The sequence below is a fragment of the Aphelocoma coerulescens genome, chromosome 1A, assembly GCF_041296385.1.
Source record: "Aphelocoma coerulescens isolate FSJ_1873_10779 chromosome 1A, UR_Acoe_1.0, whole genome shotgun sequence".
In the NCBI taxonomy this organism is placed as follows: domain Eukaryota; kingdom Metazoa; phylum Chordata; class Aves; order Passeriformes; family Corvidae; genus Aphelocoma; species Aphelocoma coerulescens.
Genome location: NC_091014.1, coordinates 54,738,731 through 54,758,130, shown reverse-complemented (window position 1 = coordinate 54,758,130; position 19,400 = coordinate 54,738,731). Strand labels below are relative to the sequence as shown.

The 19,400-nt window shown below is 41.2% G+C and overlaps 1 protein-coding gene and 1 long non-coding RNA gene across 3 annotated transcripts; one reads left to right on the top strand and one right to left on the bottom strand.

Moving 5' to 3' along the window:
- The first annotated feature begins 4,844 nt into the window (after positions 1–4,844).
- LOC138104098 (uncharacterized) lies at positions 4,845–11,808 on the top strand. Its single transcript, XR_011147930.1, has 3 exons — positions 4,845–4,913; positions 10,619–10,768; positions 11,700–11,808. It is a non-coding gene; the product is annotated as an uncharacterized lncRNA (long non-coding RNA).
- Positions 7,645–15,993, bottom strand: PVALB (parvalbumin). 2 transcript variants are annotated; one of them, XM_069002890.1, is made up of 5 exons: positions 15,916–15,993; positions 15,747–15,814; positions 13,664–13,796; positions 13,099–13,208; positions 7,645–7,864 (listed from the first exon to the last, which is right to left on the bottom strand). In XM_069002890.1, the coding sequence occupies exons 2-5, from the start codon at positions 15,805–15,807 to the stop codon at positions 7,836–7,838; spliced, it is 333 nt and encodes a 110-aa protein (XP_068858991.1). In that variant the 5' UTR covers positions 15,808–15,814; positions 15,916–15,993; the 3' UTR covers positions 7,645–7,835. The 2 variants fall into 2 exon arrangements, with proteins under 2 accessions (XP_068858991.1, XP_068858990.1); XM_069002889.1 differs by lacking the exon at positions 15,916–15,993 and having other exon boundaries at positions 15,747–15,903.
- Between the last annotated feature and the right edge of the window lie 3,407 nt (positions 15,994–19,400).

The window sequence follows — 19,400 nt, the reverse complement described above, 5'->3', positions numbered from 1 at the left end:
TTTGGATGCTTTCTCTAGCTCTGTTGATAACACCATTATAGTTCAGGTCTTCAGATTTTGCTCTTTTGTGGTGGGGGCTGAGACACAGATCTGAAGGCTTTTTGGCTGAGAGTCGGTGCATTGAAATGTAAGATGATTATAAAATGGTTGAATCAGCCAAAGGATTTGTTGGCAGTTACAACAGCCCTTCTGACTGATCTGGCATATCTGCCATTTGTTTCTGATCTACTCCGTTGGGAGAGTGGAAGTTAGAAATGGATGGCAGTCATGGCATCAATGGAAAGTGGGAAATTACTAAATGTAGGGTAGGTACCTCTACAAGATGTAAACTTGGTTTGAGTATGCTAATCATAACTGTTATGTCCTAGCTTTTGATGAATATGAAAGAAGGGAAAGATTTCTCAAGAATGCATTCAAATCCACAAGGATGAAGATAAGGAGAATTTCCGGAGAGTAATTATTCTGCATGTGTCTGGAAAAATTCCAGCTCGAATCTTTATTTTCTTGTTCGTGTGCATGGAAGCTTAAAAAAGGGCCAGGAAGAAACCCTGAAATCTTGATTTAATTTTTAATAATACTCCCCAAAGCAGTAGATAGTGGATTGTTGATCAGGGAACTGGAACATCACACAGCAGAAAGTTGTCCAGATCTCTCCACGGCTGAGTGTCTGTGACAGACTGAGGGCTTGCTGTGGCCTTGTGTGTGGCCTGAGCCCTCGTGAGCTGCGAGTGCCATTATTGGTTGTGCTCTCCTGCACAGAGCCGTGCACAGGGGGACCAGATGCTGGGGAGGGAGCACCGAGAGTGCTCCTGCATCCCGGGGAAGGGGTTAACCTGCCAAACTGAGAATACATGAATATGTGACAGCTTTAAATGAGCTACCCACAATTCCAGCATGCCAGTCATTATGTGCTGATGATGACTATGATAGCAGCTGGGGATCTTTTTTTGGATCTCTAGCTGCTGTCTGCTTAGAAGGCAGATGCTAGGCTTTCACTAATGCTGTATCTTATGTTAAAAACTGCAAGACAGATTACATTCAAATAATGAGATTTATTAAAAACTAGAAATTTATGTTTGGGTTTATATCCTGTGTGGTTTTTTAGGCTTTGAATGTTCAAGGTTTTCTCTGCAGACATGACAGCTAGAATTTTTGTCCCTTTGCTGAAAACTAAGATTCAACCATATGACTTCAGGATTTGGAGGTTTAATGGAGGAAGGAGAAGAGAAATATTTGAGACTCCTAATTAAATTTTCAAAAGTTTGCAACACTTTGTTTTCTATTCTCTTCCCTTTTCTAACAGGCTAAATTTTTGGGCACCACCTTTTTCACCTTAATTATGTCCTTTCTTTTCAAGGTCAATTTATTATAATGGATTTATATTATAATAAATTATCTTCTGCTCCAAGCTTTTCAAATCCTCACTCTGATCATCCCAGTACTTCCTGCTCTGGATTTCCTTTTCCTCAGACCCTGAGCTTCAGTGTTGTTCACCCTCTGACCTCTGTCCCAGAGCTCTCTGTCCATTTACCTGCGGCTGCAGAAGCAAGGCTCCTGCTCCTGCCTTCCCAGTAGCTGCTCACACCAGCTACTTCCTTCCCATTTGTGACTGAGCCTCGCTGGTCAAAATCTTTATGGCTTTCTTCCTACAGATGTAGGGTCTTGATTCCTGCTTCTGATGAAGCCTTAAACTTCTGGGCTACATAATGAACTGATAAAAATTCTGAAGCAGAAGGATTCAGAGCTTGTAAAATAGGATAAAAAAATTACGTGGGAGCCCTTCATTGTTACTTGTTCGATGCTTTGTATTCAACAGACTAGATGGAATTTCAGGTTAATTTTGACCTATCAGACCTTCAGCGGGAGATAATTTAAGTTCTGTTGTATCAGTTACCTTTCAAGCATTCAAAATGAAGATACATTTGAACACTAGGATTCTCAACAGCCTAAAAAAGATAGAGACTCATGAAAGCTGTGGGCAAATGTCTCCTAAGACTCTGCTTTGCTAAGAAGGCTCTCACGTGTGAACAAGAAAGTTAATATATGCAGAGAGAACAGAAAAACACTGGCTCTAGTAATGGAGGTTGTTTCAGAACATAATTGAACACTGACTGCAGCAAAGCTAAAAGGAGACTTGCATTACAATGACAAAAAATCTTTATTTTTTCCCCTAACCTCTGATTTCAGCTGTCTGACTAAGAGCAGGTGCTGGGCAATAGCTCAATTTCAACAACCCATTGCAGCTGAAAGAGTAGATGCAATTGTGCTGTATCCAGCAAAATTGAAAATTGCTTTAAAGGAGAGGAATGCAAATGTTTTTAAGACAGAAAATCTTCATTCATCTGCAGAACGAAGCATAAAATTAGCACAGCCTCATAATTTTTATTCCTCTTTATAAAGCAGTAATAACTGTGAGATAATTTGCTATTACTTATATATTTTAGTATCTTTCTAGTGATACTTTTTTTAAGCTGCATTGCATTGTGAATACACAGGGAGTAGAATTTATTAACAATTAAAATGTCATAATTGAAAAAATCCTTCCAGACAATGTTTCCAAAACCTGAAAATATCTGAACCACTTGGGTTTTCAGCAACCCACGGACCTTTCCTCCAGTAATCAATGGTTAAGCCTTTGACCTCTGGTCCTGCACCCCTCATGACCTGTCTGGAGTCACAGAGTGGTTTCTGCTATGAGGGACCTTAAAGATCATCCCATTCCAGCCCCAATGCCACGGACAGGGATACGTTCCATTAGACCAGGTTGCTTCAACCCCATCCAACCTGGCCTTGAACACTTCCAGAGATGGGGCATCCACGGCTGCTCTGGGCAACCTGTTTCAGTAAAGAATTTCTTCCTAATACGTGATCTAAATGCATGTTAATAGAGAGTTACTGTGTTGTACCCCCTGAAGGCCTAAGTTAAAGCCAGTGTTGTGCTACTGTAACCCCAGTGAAACCAACTGCATTTCTGTACATAAACCTCACAAAGTATCTTCTGGAGTTAAAAACTGTTGTTGCAATAAGAGTTGAACAAGCTGATTCAGGCACTGACAGGGTCCTTTCACTTAGATTTTCCTGGGTGGGAGACAGAATGGATTTAGGAAGGAAACTTCTTTCTAGCTGCATGTTCCATAGGCTTATTAGCTTAGGCCTTCCTGTTAGGTCCATAGGCCTATTATTATTGGCCTTGTTAGGTCCTTAGGCCTAGTATTATATTTCGATCATCTGATCCATTTACTGTTGTAGCTCATGCAGTTCCTTCTATTTTTCTGGAGAAGGAACTCTAGTATTCGTATTTATATTAACTTCTGTCTTTAGGAGTGCATCAACCTTTGTTGAGCTTTGCTACTTAATTGACCAGAACAGCGCTAACCAGAAATGTGCTTCCTCACTTGAGAAGTAATTAACCCACATTAAGAGATCCTACAGTCTGGGAAAGTTTTGGTGATTGATCTGTCATGCAGACAGCTAACCCTGTTTCGACACATTGGCTTCACTTTCCTGTGCTTAGGAGAAATGTCGTTTGAAATGTCTGAGCCCTAGGGAGTGTTGGGATTTCTAAAGGGCGTGTCTCTTTGGAAAAGGGAATCAGCTAAAATGCTTGCTCAGAATGAAGAAGCAGGAGCTCAGGTTCAAGCCCACTTTAGCAAAGAGAGTCCAGGACTTAGAGGAGGTATTTAATCACCAGCCTGTACTAAAGCCTGTGCTTTTCTCTCTGTGTTACCCATGGCTCCTGAGTGGGGTTAGAACAAGAATGTCAGCATGTAATTTAACCACAGCTGGATTTTGGTGCGGTAGGGCATGCCTTATAATTTCTCTTTCATTTGAAGTTGCTTTATAAATAAAAGAATGGCTTCTCTATCTGCCAGCCATTTAAATCTCAATCTAGGATTTTAGAGTCAAATGAAGTTACTTTGTGCATTATGCTCATTAATAAAAATTTTGTGGGCTAACTTTTTACTTCAATGAACCTTTAGGCATAATTTTTGATGTTGTTTTGTTAAGGCAAAACTTGTTGCAAATATTGTGCAGTGCTGCACTTTGTCATTCCATAACAATATTAACTCTGTTTTGAACATAATGTTATTAATGTTTAGATTATATGGCACAGAGGCTCTGCTAAAACTGTGTGTGTGTTGCAGGAAAGGGAAACATGAACTGCATTACCAGTCTTAAGAAACATTTAGTTCAGTTAAAAAAGGCAAAAGAAGCAATGAGCAACCTTTGCATTGACAAAGTGAAGGAAGTGTTGAAGCAATCGCAGGACATTAGGCAGTGTTGGGCTTGGGACTGGTGGATAGACTGTAAATATAAATCCTAGTTCAGCTTCTGCAAAGTGAACAGGTGTTGTGGCCTCCAGTCCATTGATTCCCAAAATAAGACATGTGGAAAATTGCTGATCCATGAAACTCCATTAAGAGCTTGGCAGGACCCTTAATGCATAAACAATTATGCATTTGTTGGTTAAGGATTTAGTAATGGTAAATGGTGATTGGAGAAATCTTAAGAGTTGGTGACAGTCTGCTAATACAAACTCTTTCTGTTAAATGCTAATGTCATTTGTCAGGCAGTGATGGTTTAGCTATGACTTGAGGATTTGGCTCTTCTTCCTCTTGAGTTGTAGCTCAGAGCAAGCAATTTCTTCTCTAGCAGTACACAATACCAGTATGAACAAGTAGTGTCTATTTTTTTAATGTGTCATTCAATTGTGTCTCATTACAAACCATTGGATATGAATCTAAGTAAAGGATATGTACTGATTATTTAAAAAATTGTCTTTAACATGAAGGCTGAAGTTTTGTTTTTTTTTTTCTTTCATAACTTCTACTGTATTACAACAGGGAAGAAAATTATGGAACACTTACTGTTCAAGGCAAAGAAGATATAAGATTGCAATTAAGAAATTTAAGGTAAATGTTTCTTGGAGAAATGTAATTTTGCTCCTTTGCTTATGCATCTGAAAATTAAAACATCTTTCTTCATGAAATAGTAAATTGCAGGGTAATGTGGATTTTTTGTATTTGTCTAGCATACTATAATCCACACTGTGCAGAAAGCCTGATTAAATTTTGTAGCAAATTCTGCTTTCTTCAGGCTTTACTGTAGCTTCTGTGACAGTCTCAAAGACATTAAAGCAAGAGCAATATGAGAATGAATAATTCAATATTTTGTATATAAAATGTTCTGTTTTATATTTTATTGTAACTTTAAATTTTGCATTTGTTTGCTGTATTTTGAGTCATGTCTAGATAACATCCAACTAACAGGAAAATTATGAAAATTTTTGTTGATTTGAAAGGAAACAGTTGAAAATTTGGGAGAAATTTTAGTGGGAAAAGTAAGAGTCTAAGAGAAATATTGAAGATCCAGCAGTGAAAAGAAAGTAATAGTTTGATGGCAGTTGATAAAACAGTCATTTTGTCTCTGGGCAGAGACTTACGTATATTACCCTTCTATTTGAATTATTTTTCTTTGGTGATAGATGCATATTGAAATTTGAACTTTTAAAATGCGCTTGGGTGTGTTTAAATAGAGCTTTTGAGAATTCTGGGTATAAGATCTCAGAATACAGGACCTGAGTATACCGGTTGCATATTTGAATAAACTGACCAAATGCGTGTTTAGAATATCTTGTACGGTCAGCATGAAAAGTAAAGATGGTATTTTGGAGGTCTCTCTACCCATTGTGGCTTTTTCAGTTTGAAAATAAAGGATATTTCTTTTCACCTTCTCCATTATTTTATGGCTGAAAATTTTCAGGCCAAGTTAGGCACTCAGTGTTGCCTGTTCCAGAGTGATTGAGGTAACATGAAGAAACACTGAGACAGGGATCATTGGGGTATTCAGACTTTTATGCTAGTGAAATATCCCCTTTGATGTTGCTGTAACTTGATTTATTTCACGTAATCTGCTAGAAATTTTTTTTTTTGACTCATTAGTGGCTTTATTTATTTGCTATTTGTTCTGTTGTTTTTTTTTTTTTTTTTTTTTTGCTTGTTTGTAAAGCCCTGGCTAAAATTTTAGCTTTCGTGCCATACAGTGAAGCATTAAAATACAAATCCTTGCAGCTTCAGAGAATAGAAAGGGACTATAAAGGGCTTTATTTATATAGCGACTTCTATGTCGGACCTGGAATTCCCTGGACCTTCATTCTCAGTGCTGCAGTAGCGAGGTTCCGGATGCCTTTTCGGTAGCCCTGTAATAAAGCTCCTGTAATGACGCTTTATCGCCACGCGAGGTCAGCAGCTGCCGGGAAAAAGCAGGACATAAACTCGCTCCGCTGCAATCCGTTTTCATTTGCTTTATTTAGAATACTTAAAAATCAATACATCCTTCAGAACCGTATATACAGTGTGCAAAACCAAAGGATTTCTTTTGAACGCACAGCATCTTCAGCAAAAAGTCTTCCTCGCGATTTCCTACAGAGTGAGGGTCTAGAATGGCTTTAGGGAACGTTTATTGGCTTCCCGAGTAGCATTGGGTAATCGCTGTGGCAGAGGATCATGTTCTGTACAGGGGGATGATGACAGGGGTTCAGCCGTATCTTTTTGTCTCTACTAAATTTGTGATAATAAATCTACATTGAATAAGGTATTATTGCTGCAGGGAATAGTTTGGAATACAGAAGTGGAAAATATCCTTCCATTTTACTGCAGTAATAATCGATGTTCTGTCAAGACGTGGGGGAGATGTTGCCTGAAAGGATTTCCCCCCCCCCCGCTTTAATCTTTGCTTTAAAAGCAAAACACCCCCAACAACATAGGTAAAAAGCATAAACTTGGTGCCAAAGTTACTGAACAGGATTTGGGGAATAAGTATTGAGACCTGTCATTGGCTTACAATTGGCTAATAATTTCCTTAGCATAAATATCAGTTTCCTATATGTAACTCCAAAGAAGATATTCACTTCTCTGGTAAAGTTTTAAAATAAATTCTTTCTGATGGGATTTTTTAATTTACTATTTTAACGCTGGGATTATCAGCTGCAGTGTCACACCTGAATCTTGGTGTTCTCTTTCCTGAAATTCCTTTCTTGTGAGTATTCCATTCTTCCTGTCCTAGATAGTTGTGTAACACTGCTAGTAAACATACCCTGTGTCTCAGAAGTGACTGCTTTTTAATAGTTTACGAAGTTATCTTCATGTATGATTGGCACCAACTGATATTCCTGTCAAACCTTTTATCCAAAAATCCCCCTGCACTGGGCAAATTTTAAAAATGATACAGACAAGGATCAATTTACTGATCACCAAAATGCAGCAGAGGAGATGTAGATTAAATATTAGGAAATACTTTTTAGCTATAACACTGATTAAGTTGAAAGAACAAACTGCCAAATGAAGTTGGGTAATTGCCATCACTAGAGATTTTCCATCACTAGAGATTTTCCGGACTATGAGTATGCACCCATTTAGCAGGGATGGCTTAAAAATAATGCAGTCAGTTTTGCCACTGTTCAGAACTTGAACTGAATGACTCATTATATGCATGTTTTATCCCAAATAATTTTTAAAATTTCTTCCTACTTTACCCTAGCTAGGGATAAAGCAGCAGGGATGTCAGCAAAAAAACCAGTAACATTTTCTCTCAGCGTGTGCCAAGCCTACATGAAACAAGAAACAAGTTGTAGTGAGAGAGAAGAAAGCCCAGATTGATGTGACCTTTATTATTTTAACAGTGTCTTTCAGCACAATTACAGAGTTGCAGGATTGCAGAGAACAGAGCTGGAGTATAAAATAACATAAATAAATAGAACAGGAGCCAAAGCAGTCAGCAGGTGGTTGGAATTGGGCAGTGAAGGATGGGTGAAGGGTTTGCATTGGTCAAAGCCTTTATGATTCAGCCACCATAGTTGCAAATTCTGGAGAAGGGAAAGAATTTGAAAAAATATTTAAAATACCAAAATTTAAAGAAGAAGGAAGCATATTAAAATGAATACAGAGTCACTGGTGTAGCAGAAACATCACAATAACAGAAGAGCAAAGAAATCCAAGTTAATTAAAGGGAAAGTATGATTTGGGCAATCTTACAATGAAATGAAAGGATGTTTTGAGAGTAAGGGAGAAATGCTAAACATGCCAGACAGTAAGACTTCCACCACTATTCATCTGAAGAACTTGATTAGTTCTCGGTTATTTCTTTGTAAATCTCAATGGGATGAAGGCAAGAACTAGAAATTTAATCTTGCAGTGAGATAAATTTCTTTTATATCAGGGTTTGGCAAAGAGAATCATTAATGAGTCTTTCAAAGTATTCGTGTCCCATATTATAATTATATTGCATTTAAACTCAATTTTGTAATTGTAAATTGAGTGAAAATGACAGATTACAAAAACAGAAGCCAGATACCAAGCTATGTAGCAATTTTGACCATGTTGTAAGAATGAGAAAAATTCCTGTGGTGTCAGAGGACCAGGATTTTACCCTGTGGCTTTTATTAGTGTTACATCCATAATATTTACATAAATGTATCTATCTGCAGTTTGGGGTTATTTTATGCTTTAGTATATATTATGCCTTTCAGCTGGGAGATAAAGCATGGAAAAGGCACATTTGTATCCTGGTGAATAGCTGCCTGGTTATAATTCCTAACTGCATCTAACCTTGGAAGAGTTACACATGAGAATACCTTGCACAGTTGTATGTGCCTCAGAGCGCTGAAAATGACAGACTGGAGGGAATCCCAAGAAGGGCAACAAAGATGATAAAGGGATTAGAAGGTATGCAGAGAGAGTGGTTTATGGGTTTAACATAATCAGCTGAGAGGAAAATGACAAATAGGGGAGGCAGTCGTCTGTAAAGTCTCAAGAAAAAATTACTGAAGTTTGGAGTAATGAAGAGTAAAGTCTGGCAACTTAAAATGATAGAAGATGAAAATCAGGCATTTTAAAGAATATTCTAGAGTTCAGTTGAAAAATGCTAAACTCTAAACAAGTGAGATCTTAATTGGCTGTTGTGTGCAAACAGATAGCACTTTTGATGACGTGTCCAAAAAACACGTTGCCAAATGCAGACAAACCAGACTGAGAAATAAAAATGTCAGAGGGTTTAAATTAATTCCAAATTTATCCATTGTTTTGAAAGATGTACATCCAAATTAGGATTAGTGATGCAGGTTACTTAACACTAAACATGTATAAATCCTGTACCTGGTGAGTACATAGATTGAAAGTGTTGCAAACTGCATTTAAGAGATAACATAAAGTGCTTGTGATAAAAACCCTAACTATTCTGGGCAGGAGAAAGGCTATGATTATTAAATCTCTGTGTGAATAAATCCCGCAGAGAGAAACATGAACTGCAATGGATGAAACCTTTCCAAAAGGGAAAACTAACTCTGCATATACTGTTAAAACAAGTTGTCATACTTATTACAGAAAAATCCTTTTATAATAATTTGTATCTACAGAATATGTTTGGAAAAGGTTATTCAGACTTGCAGCCAAACATTTTCTATAATACATTTTGATAGTGCTATTATCCCTTAATAGCAATATATTTCACAGGTATTTTCTGACAGCCAGAAAACCATAAAATACTACTTCTTGAGTAATTGTAACAATTTAACTTTTCCCAGGATTTTCAATGTATTTTAAATATTTCGAAGATGTTCCAGTTGAATAATCTTGTAAATTGGTTCACTACTCGTTTTTGTATGAAGGTTAGTCCAACCACAGGTGGCTTGTAGAAGCATTGTTACAAAGTGTATTCACATATGCAAAACTTCTGAGATAAGACACAGTATATTGGTCCCTTGTAAATGGTTATTGTCTCTGACTGGCCTGTTAGCAAGGGAATCCTTGTGATTTACTTCATCCTTGTTTCCAGTTGTAGTTATCCTTCCAAACAAAATTAAGTTATGTCTTTCTTTGCACAAGTAGTAGCTTTAAATGGCAAGGATTTAGACCATTTTGTCATGCAAAATAATTTACTAGCTGTTTTGTGTCAAAGCTCTGACTTAAAAGGAGAAGATTGTTTCACTGTGTTCAGTACAGTTTAATACTGTATACCAGCCTAATGCATGCCCTCTAGGATTTTACCGAAATGACAGACATGATTACAGAGGACATGTTGTAGGCTCATGACTTCTCTCATCAGATTGTTTTTTACATTTTCTTTACAACAGCAAATCTGTTTAGGAAACTTCATAAGTCATGACTTACACTAATTTATTATAGAAGATATAGGAGCACAAAGCAGGACAAGAACAGAAGGACTTCCAAATGATTTTGGTTTTTTGTTATGGCTTTCACCTGGTAAGGTCATGACTTAATAGTTGTAATTTTGCATGCTTAATGTCAGATTTTAACAACATTCTGATTTACAAGGATAAAAATTTGGATTTGTGCTGCCTACAGTGCATGATCTTCGAAAGTTCTCTGTGTACTTTCTCAAGTCCATTAATATCAAGAAACTAAAAGGCATGATGTGCATGTCCAATGCCAATACACAAAATAGATTTTAAACAACATTTTGACTTTTTTTTTTCCTCTTTCTTGTAAATATTTTCCTGAAGCTGGCAGAGCTGCTTCAGCATCATTTTTCAGCCTATCTGAAAGCTAAGGTTGCTTGTGTAATTAGCACAACCTGGCCTTGACCTGCAATTTTTTTTCAGATTCATCATCTTCTGACTGCATTGGTGGAATATGAAGGGGATTTGGCACTGCACAGTAGATGATCATGCCTTACAGGAACTGGCTGCAAGTTTTCAGCTCTTTGAAACTGGTCCTTGGGCCACAAATTACAAATTGTGATCGGACAAGAGGTAAACTGCTGAAACTATTTCAGAGCTGAATGGTCTTGTGGGAATGAGAAAAGGTTTAAAGCAAGAGACCTAAGAAAATTTGTAGTGTGAGATCCCAGCTAGAAGAAGGCTGATTAGGTTGGGATTAATGTTTGTGATGATACATCTGAGAAGTTGTCTCTATGGTGTTAAAAATCCCTAAAGATCAGTTCTTATAACTGCTGTGGGCTCCTGAGGGACAGCATTCAAGGGCCATCAGGAGAATTAACATTAACCCCTGTGAAAGGCTTCTTGTTTGCGATCTTTAGTGATTTAGGAAGCTGATGTTTGAAACAAGGGGTAGATATGATGCCTGACAATTCAGCTGCAGGTAAACAAAAATGGTTTGCAACAGAAATACAGCATTGCAATACTGCATATGAATGTGATGTACATTAGTGACTTTACATTTTATTTACATATGCAGTTACATTCTTGAATTGGATTTATGGACCAAAGGAAAAACTGGGAAGTATCTGTCCTCCTCATCCTTTGGTCACAGTCCCAGCTGTTAACTTTCGTATGTATCTCAAGCCTTTCTGGTGTAAAAATTGGCTGTTAGAGTGAAATTTAAGAAATGGAAAAGAAACCAGTAGTGTTGTATGGTAGGGGTATGATCAGAAGAATCAAAAGATAAAAGCACATCATTCTCTTCTCATTATCAAGTATAAATGCAGAGTAATTCCATTTCAAAGTTAGGGAACAGTAAAAGCTGCAGATGAAAGAGATAAGGAGAAGAGGCATTTCATATTATTTTATTACAATGTACTGGGTTTCAGGCATTGTTTCAACTCAAAGGAAAATGTTATGGTAGTCTTAAATATAAAGGTTAATGCTGTATTTTCTTGTACAAGCCAAAATCATTATGCAATATTGTTCTTTTATTCTGATTAAGACTAATTTTGATTTGCAGCCTTCTGGAATAGCTGAAAATTTACCTGATGTGAGGCTGGTGGATCAGCTGTAAGCTTACTTATCTGAATTAAGTTTTCTTTTGAAAAACTTGCCCAGTGATTTTAGTACTACTGGCACTAATTTTAGTGTGTATAAAGAAGACCCATGTACTAAAGAATATGAAGTTTCAAGTAATGACACCCACGTTGGATTCAGCAGCACTGCTGAAGTTTAGCAGGAGCTTCCCCACAACCATAATATAGTCATAATTGGAGAAATTAAGAGGCTTTGGTCTAGGAACAGGGCCATAGTCACTGATATGCCAGTGTGCATCACCTGACTGATATGCTGGTGGCTGATTTTGTGTGTCATCCTCTAAGTTGGGAGACTGTGCTAGTTAACTGTTTGCTTTTTATTTCTCTTTTAATTGACCTGTTTGGTTGTTTTGTTCTTTTCTTTTTTTTTTTTTTTTTGAGATAACATTTTTTTCAAATTGCAGAGATTAGGTAACACAGAGAGGTGTGAGGGAGTTTAGGTATTTTTTAGATTTCGACTTATGATATGGCTTATCGATATGGCAAAACCTAGCAATTGTCTGCTCTCTAGGTGATTTAGTACTCTGTCCACAAACTTCTATCTCCTGCAATGAGGAAAGTTTTAGTTTAGAATTGCATCTCTTCTTGTCTCCTTCAGTGTGTTTCATTCACTCTCACCTCTCAAAAAGAGGAAAAAGGAGACATTTTGTATGTAGGCTAAGCTTATTCATCCCAAGGGGGAATAGAAAACAGCACAAGCTTTTTGAGCAATGCTGTGAGTGGAAAAGTTGTTCTTTTCTTGTATTTCTCAGATTCAGTAAAAGGGAGAGACAAGCTTTCTTGGGTGTGAAGACCCACGTAAACACTAGTATAAGCTGGATAGACTTTTATTGTATAGAAATTCTGTAGCAAAATGGGTGTGCTTTGAATTTTAAGAGCAGTGCTTTGCTAAGTCACACACTACTTTCCCGCTAATTAATCATCAAGCAAAAATGCTGGCGGCCCAGCTTTTATTCTTTCCAAGCTTTATAGTCAGGCCTCGGTCTCTGAACTCGCGGTGTCCTGATCCTCACTCCACTGATATCAACAAATTACAGTAACTGGAGTGGAGTTTGGGGGGGTACTTAGTCCTGCGCTGCGGAGTGCCCGACCCGTAGCCGGGTTCTGTGAGCTCCTGCCCCCTCTAGTGTCACAACTCGGCTCCTCTTCCTCTAACGCCTTCAAGCAAGGTATGGCAAATGGAGCAGGACTCGGCGTTTCACTAAAAACAAATTGTGCCCTTCAGAAGGTCACAGCCCCCAGTGATTACTAGGTTTCCTCAGTTCTTGTGTGTAAAGGTAATATTCGGTTGTTACTGTCAAAGTTACTCCTGTAATTACATACCGTCAGCGCCAATTTTACCATCACCATCCTTATCTCCAGCAGCCAGAAGAGCCTTCGTTTCTTTGTCTGATAGGTCTCTTCCTTCTGGGGTAAAGCCCTTCAGGACAAACCTAAGGGGGAGGCATAGAAAAAAATGAAGGTTTGTTTTGTTTTTTTTTGTTTGTTTGTTTGTTTTTAGGTTTGTGGGGGTTTTTTCTGCAGAACAATTATACTTCATATTTACTTGTACCACTGATTTGAGACACAAGTTGGAATCTAGGGTTGTGTCTTCTGTTGTTGACCTTCTTTAACATTCAGAAGCACTTTACTCTGAAACTGCATTTGGTTGAAGAGCTACCTGTAAGGTATTGACCATTCATGTGTTTCAGGGATCCTGCAATCGAAGTGACAACTAGCTATCTCCAACAGTCTTTAGATCATAGGCTCAGCAAACAACTGTCATAGCACACAAATACTAGTCAAGAGCTTGAGCTGTATGTTACTACCTAGAGTCTTGTAAAAATAACCTACAGGAAATTAGACTCTTAAGGCGGGGTTATTTAAGAAAGGACGTAATTTTACTTACTTCAATTCTTCTTCTTCAATGAAGCCGCTCTTATCTTTATCAAGAATATGGAAAACCTTCTTCACATCTTCTGGGCTCTTCTTTTTCAATCCTACCATCTCGAAAAACTTTTTGTAGTTAAAAGATTCAGCCGCTATAAGAGATGAAAAACCAGAGAACTTCTTAGAAAATTCCTTGAAACACACACACCAACACATACCCGTGGTTTTCTTCCATGCTGCTGTTTCTCCTAACCTGGGAGGAACACTCGAGCCAAGCTGTGGTAAGAGCTGGATGTACTCAGTGAAATCGTCCGTTCTTCACAGTTGCTAATGGAAATAAACAAAGGGGCAGAGGGGCAATGTCTCCGTTTTGCAGATGAAGAGCTGAGCTACAGAAGGATGAAACTTGCCCAAGGTCACACAAGAAGTCTGTGACAGACTTGGGAGCTTTGGGAGCTGAGGTCTACTGTACTTGGTCTCATTTCAGTGCCTTAAACCTGTTTGGTGTGTTGTTTTTGTTTTATTTGGGGGGGGGGGGGGGGTTGCTAAGTTTTACACTAGAACAGGCATCTGAGAGCGGACTCAGACTATTAGATAGCTGTCACTTTTTGACATTTCCACCCCTGGAAAAAAAAAACCCCAAATGCTCTTGCTCAAGCATTGGCGAGAAGTGTGTCACCCCACTGTTTCTTTTCCTGGAGACTTACTAGAAATCAGTGTTGCATTTCAACCGCTGAAGGAATGTGCAATCGTGGTGTGTGAGCTCAGACACTGCAAGAGAGTGCTGCACGGCGCGCTGCCTGCAAGACCTTGCGAGGAGCTGTCTCCGGGGAGGAAAAAAACAAACAACCCAGAGCCCTTGAAATGGGAGCCGAGTTTACCTGCTCCACCTCCCTTGTCCTTTAACCGCACCCGCTTTTGTCTCACCCAGGCAGCTTAACTACTGTGATGTGAATTAGAAATACCACACAGTGACCTCCAAAACGTGCGGTGGACTTTTTTTTTTTTTCCTTCCCCATGCATTCTTATTCCCGCCTCATTCTATTTTCCCATTACATAAAATTAAGGAGGCTCAGTCTTTCGTGATCTGACTGAGATCTGTCATTAGTTGCTGCTAATTGCATCTGCTCCGGGACTTGGAGATGGCCGTAGAACAATGGAAGCTAATGAGTAAAACAGCTGCTGGATTCAGCAGAGCAATTTGTCGCTCCCTCTGACTCTCCGGCTTCTGAGCTGAGTCGGGCTCAGCGGGTCTTGCGCTTCTGTCTGTTCGGGAAGGTCATCTCACAGAGCAGGACAGGCAGAGGCGGCTCCCCGAGATGGTGCGGTCAGCCAGGTAGCTTGGGGGAGGGGGGGGGATAACGTGCATCCCGGAGCACGATTTCTGGCGTTTCTTTGAGAGCAACCTTAACTACCTGAATCTCTGCAAGCACGAAGAGGGTTTGCTGTCAGTTTTAGGGGTCGCGATGAATGAGAGGGGTAGGGAACATCTGATACCCCGGGGAGTCTGAGAGGGAAGTGTGGACCGCTGCAGCCATTCGACATGCAGGGAGCCCCTGCAGTCGAGCAGTGCACCCGCTTGCTCTACTGTTGCCTTCTGTCCATCCCGAAAAGCAAAGCCCACCCGGGGATTCTGCAGAGGAAGTACAAGAGCGGTTTCTTATATTCTTGGAACGGGAAACAGCAGTTTTGTAACATCTGAAACTAAATTTCAGGGATGAGTGGGAAGCTGCCGACATCCACTGCTGACTTTTCTATCCCACACCAAGATAAAATGCAGCTTGGTTCGCCGAGGGGTTTGTTCCCTTTGAAAGTATCCTCTCGGTAGAAGCAAAGTCTGTCTGCAGTTACTGCTTGCTTTCCTTTAAAATAAATATTTCACCTCTGTAATGTGCAGGACAACTTTGCTGAGGATGCAGCCTTGTACTTCATAAACCTGTCAGAGGCATTCATTGAACATCTGAAAACACATCCTCATTAGAAGTATTGTCTAGCCAGTTCCTCTAATCTTCCCATAGCTAAAATAAATGCACAGCTATCCTAACCTGAAGAGATGAAAGGAGGAAAAGAGAGAAGGAAAAAAAAAAGAAAAAAGCACTCACCTGAAAAGGCTCCCACAGCCTTCTTGATATCCTCAGCGCTGAGCAAGTCAGTCATAGCCATCCTGCAACTGTTTGAACAGGGAAGCAAGTGCGAAAAGATTAAAAAGTGCTTTTCTCATCATTTCTGCTCATATGACCAAAGCTGCAGTGCTGTGTGGGGATGGCACACCGGGAAAGGCTGGACCCGTGCCAGCTCTATAGCTCTGCGTGGATAAGTGCCGTGGGCTGTCGCTCTCCAGTTTGCAGAGCACCAAGTAGTCCACAGACGCGAGGGTTCAGCTAAAGAGAGGGGGATGCTTTTGTGGGGACTGGGGTGAGGGAGGACGTGGGTGGGGGGCGCTCCCTGGGAGGTTGGAGCCTAAGCCTTACTGGAGCAGTGCCAGAGTCTGCTGTGATACCGGCTGGAGAAAGAGTTTTGCCAAGGTCAAGTCCTCGGGTGCAGTGGACAAACTAGTGGTGCAAAGCAGAGCCTTTTCCTTTAGTAAGTCAGGATGGGCTTTACCAGTTATATTCAGTGATGAGTAAGGAACTGCAGCATATGCCAAGCTTCAAGCTGCTCTTGAGGTCGGGAAGCAAATGCAATGTAGCTTTTGAACATTTGCCTTATTGTTCAACCACTTTAAACATCTCCTCCTTCTCCCTTCCCCCTCCCCTTCACACACATATTCCTTTTAGACCTTGTTTCTTTCGGGCCAGTCCATATTAAGCATCATCCTCGCTGAATTAATTATCACATCCCTGCGAATCCTACAGATCCCGTTTGTAATGCACAATATGCTGCAGAATCTTCCGCGATAGGGTATGGCAAAACGAGATGCGAGGTGACAACACGCTCGTGAGGAGCTCCTGTGCAGTAGCGGGTTTCTCAGGCAGGACCGGGCACTTCCCATTGGTGTTACAAAAAAAAAAAAAAAAAAAAAAAACAAAAAAAAACCAAACCAACAAAAAAAAACCCATTTAGGATTTGTAATATGTTTTCTAGGGTCATTTTCTCCAAGAATCTGTGCCCATTTTACACATAAAATATGGAGAGCGGTCCAACTTGCTCTCAGAGTTTGGGCAGGAGCCATTAAACTGAGGTAGCCAAGGTTAGAGCCCAGTAGTAGGGCAGATCTCCGCAGGAGTATTGGCATCGCTGCTCCAGGAGAGACGGGGGAGGACAGAGCGGTGGCAGCGAGATTCCCGGGAGTGATCGACGGGTACGGCCCGGTCCCGCTGCCACAATCACACCTCTCCTCTGAATGGGGCCGCCGGAGAGCAGCCTCGAAAAGGGGGCGGCTGGTGCAGAACCTTGGGTTGTGCTGTCAGTAATTGCTTGGTGCTTTTAAAAGTACGAGCCCCATCCTTTTTTTTTTTTTTCCACGGCCCAAGTGCAGCTATAATGGGTAAGGCATTACCATGCCACTGAATGCAGAAGGACGGAGGAGGAGATGACATTGGGGTCCTCCCCCTTTTTTTCATTTCTTCTTTTCTTTCCTAAAGGTCATCTCTTCATTGTGGGAGGGACTGTCATTTTTCTCTCGTTGGAACTTTCCCCCCGGTCTCCCTTTTCCGTGTATTTCCTGAGATGCAAGAGATGCTTAGTTTTCTCCAAGGACAAACAAGGAGATGGATGGTGGAGCCAAGTCCCTCTCCCTAGGCTGAATGCAGCTCTTCAGGGAAAGAGGAGCTGAGTGCTGGGATGCTGAACCGAGATGAACAGCAGCCCTACAGAAGAGCTCTGTGCACCTTCCTGCATGGGTCGTTCTCGCTCAGCGGCCCCCGTTGTTTTGGAGCTGGGAGGTGGAAGGGTGCAATAAAGACGGTACTCAGCTGTTCGGGTCTTTTGCGTTAGCGGAGTTCAGCTCGGAGAGCCCAGGTTAGAACCCTATTGTTAGTCCCTTTTAAACGTAGGGGAAATGCAGACCCATCAATATGCGGCTATTTGCCAGAGATCAGTGTGCCATATCTTATGAAATTGATGTCCCTTTACTTTTTCTTAACTGAGGGAAGAGAGGAGAATCTCTTTTTGCTCCCAGTGCAGACACCGCCGGCCCAGTGCTACATGGCCCTCTGCTTTCCCTGCGTGCAGCACGGGTGCGGTCTGAAGAGGAATTGGGCCTCAGTCCTCGCAGGTTTTCCCCTTTCTCACGAATCTTTTGCAAACCCGACGATGAGCCACAGAGCTTCCTTTTAGATCCCTACAACCAGGAACGCACCCGACCACCCGCCAGTGAAGATGCTCTCCTGGCGCATGAACCCCGCTCTGCTGACAAGGCAGAGCACATTTGGAAGGCTGCCCTCGGGGGTAACTCGAGCCGGTGGCTGGCAGAGGCGATGCGCAGCGCTGCCTGCTGTGCTGGCAGACGCCGATCAGGTTAACTAGCCTCATGCCAAGCCAACCGGCCAGAGGCGCATTCCGTGTCTGTGTCCTGGGGATGGGAGCCCGGCGGCTCCCTCCGCATCCCTAACGATGCGCGAACTGCCCCGCTTTCCCTCCGTCATCGGATCTGTCAGCCCTCTACGGCCTAATCATGCTGTGGAGGCGAAAAGTGAGAGGTGTCAGAAAAATGAGGCTTCAGATCAGGTGGAGCCATCTGTAGAGCGTAAATAACATTTCCCCCAGCTCCGAAGCCGTGTGTACCCTCCACAGCCAGAGAGGTGAAAGCAGCGACACACAGGTTTGCGAAGCGGACAGCTGGGATCTGACATGGAGGAGCGGCTGAGGCCCAGCTCCAGCGTCAGCAGTGTCTCTCTTTAAGGACAGCTAGCAAAATTCCAGAAGCTTTTAACCACCAACCTGTAGTCAAAACTGTTATTATAACAAAAAAGGCGTTTCACGAATTGACAGTTTCTCACTCGACCCTTCGTCTTTTTCTCATCATCCCTGCGAGATGAATGACGCGTTTTCCTTTATCTCTGAGATGCTGCCAATTTTCCTGCCCGAACTATCTGCAAAATCCACACCGTGGATTTTTCCAAGTTGTCTGCACCAAAACTTTTGTGTAGATCAACTCCCCCTTGCACCAGCGCCAGGATGATGATATTGTTACTAAGTAAAAGACCAAATACATTAAATAGAAATCAGCCCACCCTTGCCAAAAGCAAACCAGTCGGGGAGAATTTCCTGAACAGCGCAAAGCCCTCACACCAAGAGTTGAAGCAGAAAGACGACGGTCCTTTGCAAAAAGGGTGACGCATTTCCTCTAGCTTCCTAGTGACCACACCAAAGAGAGCATCTTCATCCCATCGCTTACAATCGTCTGTGCAGATAGAGAGGTGCCATTTCTAGAATTGTTCTGGATGTTTTGGGTTTTTTTGTCTTCGGTTCACAGCTGGCTGTTTCAGTAAATTCTGTTCACGAGCCCTTGCTCGCGTTCTCGTTCACTTTCTTCCCTCCCTTTCCCGGTTTTGTCATTTCCACCTTCTCCCCTGCTTTTCTCCTCATTCCCCCTCAATGAGTTCACCTATTTACTCCTTTTAATGGTCTGTTCTTCTCATTTGGAGTCTTCTCTGCGGGAAGCTATTCCGCAGTGTTTGAGAGATTTGCATCTCTTTGTTTCCGGGCTTCTGTTTATGGAAAGGGGGACGGGGCCGGAGTGATGGAAGATATCCTTATCTGCGAGGTCCTGCTTCTTCCCTGGAGGTGATGAATCCACGTTTGCTGTGGAAATC